The 5,145-nt window shown below is 50.8% G+C and overlaps 1 protein-coding gene across 2 annotated transcripts in view; it reads right to left on the reverse strand.

Annotated features, from left to right (window-relative positions):
* Ide (insulin degrading enzyme) overlaps window positions 1–4,892 on the reverse strand; it is a 109,692-nt gene extending 104,800 nt beyond the window's left edge. The window contains exon 1 of one of the 2 annotated variants that reach the window (XM_031390191.1): window positions 4,327–4,892. In XM_031390191.1, the coding sequence (XP_031246051.1) occupies window positions 4,327–4,424 (98 nt within the window). In that variant the 5' untranslated portion in view covers window positions 4,425–4,892. The remainder of the gene's footprint in view (window positions 1–4,326) is intronic. The other variant, XM_031390190.1, reaches the window with a different exon arrangement.
* Window positions 4,893–5,145: the final 253 nt, after the last annotated feature.

Below are 5,145 nucleotides of genomic sequence, written 5' to 3' on the forward strand. Positions count from 1 at the left end.
CAGCTCCATTGGTCCTTTCTCTAACTCCTTCACTGGGGACCCTGTACTCAGTTCGATGGATGGCTGTAGGCCTCTACATCTGTGTTAGTCAGGTACTGTCAGAGCCTGTCAGGAGTTTTTAAATGAAATAATACAAAGATGGGGGCGGGGGCTGGAGAGACGGCTCAGAGGTTAAGAGCACTGACTGTTCTTCCAGATGTCCTGAGTTCAATTCCCAGTAACCACATGGTGGCTCACAACCATCTGTAATAAGATCTGATGCCCTCTTCTAGTGTGTATGAAGCTACAATGTACTCATATAAATAAAAATTAAAATTAAAATTAAAAAAAATGGTAGCTTCAGCCATTAATTGTTCACTTCCTAAAACTATGCTCTGATCCCTCTGATTGCATCTGAATTCTCCATAGCTTCAGTCAGTCATTTTTATATATAGCTTTTTGGGACAGTTGACCTCAGTCATTAAGTTTTAAGCTTTCTGATTTTCCTTCTCTGAGATACTTATCTTGAAGCTCTGATGTATCAGTTAAAGACAGCATCGGAAGGAGAAAACCAGTCAGTAGAAAGCACAAAGCCTGGGCATAGTGGTACATGCCTACCATTAGTTGTCCTTTGGAGAGGTAGAGGCAGGAAAAACATAGCCAGGGCTTCAAGAGGCCTTGTCTCAAGAATAAATAAACTGAGGGCTAGCAAGATGGCTCACTAGTTAAGAGTACTTGCTGTTCTTCCAAAGGACCTGAGTTCAGTTCCCAGTACCACTATCTGGCAGTTCACAATCCTCCAGGGGATTTGGCCCCTTTTCTGAACTTCACAAGCACTGTAGTTATATGCACAAAGCCACATACACTTACATAGAGAGACACACAGACACACATGCACTCGGACAGACGGACAGACACACACACATACACACACACACACACATGCAGTCAGACAGACAGACACACACACACACACACACATGCACTCAGACAGACAGACACACACACACATGCACTCAGACAGACAGACACACACACATGCATTCAGACAGACAGACAGACACACACACACACACACACACGCATTCAGACAAACAGACAGACAGACAGACACACACACACACACACACACACACGCATTCAGACAAACAGACAGACAGACAGACAGACAGACAGACACACACACACACACACACACACACACACACACTGGAAAGATGGCCCAGCCATCATTTAAGTGTGCTTGTTGCTCTTGCAGAGGACCTAAGTCTGATTCCCAACACCACAAGGCAACTTACAACCATCCATAACTCCAGTTCCATGGGGTCTCAGGCCCTCTTCTGGCCTTTGTGGGCATACACACAGGCAAAATACTCATGCACATAAAATAAAAATAAACCTTTAATTTTAAGAAGTATAAAAACTAAAATAAGTAAAGTGTGCATAAAATAATTGAAAGATTTTTATTCGATTTATTCCTCTTATTTTACGTGTGCTTTGCCTGCATGTAGTGTGCCTGATTTTCTTGGAGGCCACAAGAGGGCATCAGATTCCCTGGAACTGGAGTTATGGATGGTTGTGAACCACTCTGTGTGTGCTGAGAATAGAACCTGGATCCTCTACAAGAACAAAAAGTGCTCTTAACCTCTGAGCAATCTCATCTCTCCAGCCTCAGGGAGGATCTCAGTGCCTTCAAGGCCAGCCTGGTCTTCATAGTAAGGCCCTGTCTCAAAACAACAAAATAATAATTAACTAGTTAATGCCAGAAGGAAGAGGTAGAATATACAAGCCACCTAGCTCTATAAAATTTAAACCAGATGCCCCCACAGCATGAGAGCATGTCTGTAACCCCAGAAGAATCAAGATCACCACAAATGTGAGGCAAGCCTGGTCTCTGCCAGTGAGGGCTATGTATGTCTCACAGTCACAACAAGGCTGGGAAGGAGCTCATTTGTTAAAACCCACCGAGCTCTGGCTCCTTCATTCTCTAGTACAGCACAGATAAACTGCGTATGGTAGTACAAGCCTGTGACACCACAATCTGGAGATGGAGGTAGAAGGATCCGGCATTCTGTCATCCTCAGCGAGGCAGAGAATTCAACGTTACCTTACTAAACGAGGCCCTGTCTTTAAAAAAAAAAAAAAAAAGAAAAGAAAAACTCGAAGTTCTCTCTAATGCAGCGCTCAGGGGGCTGAGACAAGAAGATCCCAAATTCAAAACCAGTGTAAACTATACAATAGTTGCCTCCATTTTTTTTTTTAATTCTAGAAGCATGCATAGTAGCTAGCGCCTGTCCGCGTACTTCCCAGAACATGGGAAGCTGGGGAGATGCCTTACCTTTGGTTAGCACACCCGATTCTCTCTGCTCCCGGGGAATTTTTTTTTCCCCACACTGTAATGGATTTTATGGTGTAGTAGGAAATAAAGGGAGGGAAAACAAGTTCCATAAACTCCTCACTGCTGCTAGCCTCTCTTAATAGCTCTGCTTAAAACCTTCAGAGCCCAAGCAGTAAAGACTAAGCCCAGCAGGCAAGTTTCTCTGCTTCCGGTCTCTCCTCCCTTCTGTCCTACACAGATCTTTACATGCAATCTCCAAACCTTCCAGTTTCATTAGATCACAGCCCCCACCCCCAAGTTACGGGTTTTTTTGTTTGTTTGTTTGTTTGTTTTTTGTTTTTGTTTTTGAGGAGGGCAAGGAGTACTGGGGATTGAACCTAGGGCTTCACACACAGTAAGAGAAGCAAGAGCTCTACTACTGGGCTATATCCCCAGACTTCTTTGTTTGTTTGTTTGTTTGTTTGTTTTAATTTCAAGGTATTTTTTAAAGATTTATTTATTTTATCTATGTGAGTACACTGTCACTCTCTTCAGAGACACCAGTAGAGGGCATCAGATCTCACTGCAGATGGTAGTGAGCCACCATGTGGTTGCTGGGAATTGAATTCAGGACCTCTGGAAGAGCAGTCAGTGTTCTTAATGGCTGAGCCATCTCTCCAACCCTTATTTTTGATTTTTAAAGAGACTCTCCCTAGGTTGCTCAGGCTGACCTAGAACTCCCTCTGCAGGGCTTGAGTTGCAATCTTCCTGCCTCAGCCTCCCAAGTAACTCCAGGTTACATCTCCAGGCCTGCCTCCAGTTGAAAATGAGACACCTCCCCCCTAGAATATTCATTATTATGCAAAGATTCTGGGGGCAGGAGATCCCAACTACAATTCAAGGCCCAGGATATCATTATACAGCATCTGTGCCTTCTTAATTCCCCCAGGGAAATTCCTTAAAGCTTCAATTAATCTGCTCACTGTCCTTCGGACAGACTGTCAGCACACCTGGATGACATCCACACACGCCCAGCTTCCACGACCTCCGCCATTCCTCCAAAGAGCAGTCTAGATCTCCTGACCCACCTCTGCCTCTCACTGCCCATCCTGGCCACTGTCAAGCTCGTCGCTTGTCAAATGGTTCCAGACAAATCAACGTTCCTTGGACGGCAGATCACATAGGGACAAAGCCCAACACAGCGAGCACTGCTGCACTCAGCGAGTCCTAAATATTAGTAAAACCAGGGGGAGGGATTATCAAATAATGATCTAAATAGAGCAAGATAATACTGCCTATCTCTCTTGATTCACAGAAAAAAAAGCACCTTACCCTTTTATTACGGATTGAAAAAGTGTTTTACACATAGAGCAGAGCAGAGTGGAGGGAGCACGCCACTAAACTGCAAAAACATGCATTCTAAACTTGGTGTTGCCATAATCTCTGCAACTGTAAGAGAGATCTCTAAAATCTCTCTGAGCCTGGGTTGTTTGGGGCAGATGCTGTGCGGGATTCCAAGGTATCTTTCGGCTCCCCAGTCTGCTCACTCCCGACGAGGCAGGCAAACTTTTACAGTTCCCAACGCTCACTGCCTCAGTCCAGCAAACTCGGTCCCCGCGGGGCCAACGCTGTGGGGTGAGAAGCGGTCTCGCACGACTCCCCGGACCCCCTCACCTCCTGGCACCGGGGCCTCAGGTGGCGGGCTGCTCACAGCGGACAGCCGGAGTGCAGCTCCCGGAGCGGCCAGGCTGCCTCTGGCGGCCCCGCACTCCGCTGCACTTGTGGCGTTCTCCCAGCTATCGGTGGACACCGTCCCTAGTCCGCTCTCCCCGCCAGGCCCAACCCTCCCCAGTCCCCCGGGGCGGCCTCGGCGTGGACGTCCACGCACCAGGCGGGCCGGACTGGCAACGCGAGGGGCGGCGGCGGCGGCGGCGGCGGCGGCGCGAAGTGCTGAATCACCACTTTGCAGCAGCACAGCCCAACCACGGTGACCCGCGGGCCGCGTGGGCCTGGACGCTCGGGGCGCTTACCCACACAGTCGCTTGCCGGGCGGCGGGCGGGCGGCGAGGATGGAGCGCAAGGTGCTGGGCAGCGCGGGGTGCAGCAGCCACACGAGCCCGTTCCGCATAACCCGGCGCGGCCGCTGCGATCTCGCCGAACGCTTCCTTTTGGCGCTGGGAGCCGGCCCTGCGCATTACGCATGCCCAGTCCGCCGCGCCGCGCCGCCTCTAGGGAGCGGGCGAACGATCTCCGCTCCGGGTTTTACGTGGAGCCGAGCCGGAGGGGACGGCCGCAGCCTTGGCCCGGGCTAGCTGGCAGGTGGGTCGTAGTGTCAGCACCGGAGCCTCGGAGGCCCGGCAGCCGGCAGCCAGTCCTTCCTACACCAGCAGGGGCCGGGCCGGGCTCCAGTCTGGCGCGCCGCTGAGGCCGAGGGTTGCCTGGCCTCGGCGTGATGAGGGGACACAAAGCGGTAGGTCCCCAGGCAGGATCGCGGCCCAGAAGGTGCTGGAACCAAGTCCTCCCCAGGGGGCTGCCTTACGGAAACGTATCCGCTGCGGGCGCCAAGCCCGCGGGGCTCCTCCGGGAGAGCGGAAGGAACGTGGACTGCGGAAGCACAGACGCGTGGAGACCTGTCGGGTTGGGGGGTGGAGGGGAGCGAGGACAATTCAGATCTCGGGGGAATGCACGAGCCAGGGCAGGCCTCAGCAAAGCAGGGAGTCCAAGGCAGGAAACTTGGTTATTTTGAGACGGGGTCCCATGTTGCTAGGCAGGCCTCTAGGTGACTGAGGATGACCTTGAGTTTCAGACCTCCCAAGTGTGCTTCCCCGCCCCAGCACAAAGCGAAGAAA

This window comes from Mastomys coucha, unplaced genomic scaffold, assembly GCF_008632895.1.
Source record: "Mastomys coucha isolate ucsf_1 unplaced genomic scaffold, UCSF_Mcou_1 pScaffold21, whole genome shotgun sequence".
In the NCBI taxonomy this organism is placed as follows: domain Eukaryota; kingdom Metazoa; phylum Chordata; class Mammalia; order Rodentia; family Muridae; genus Mastomys; species Mastomys coucha.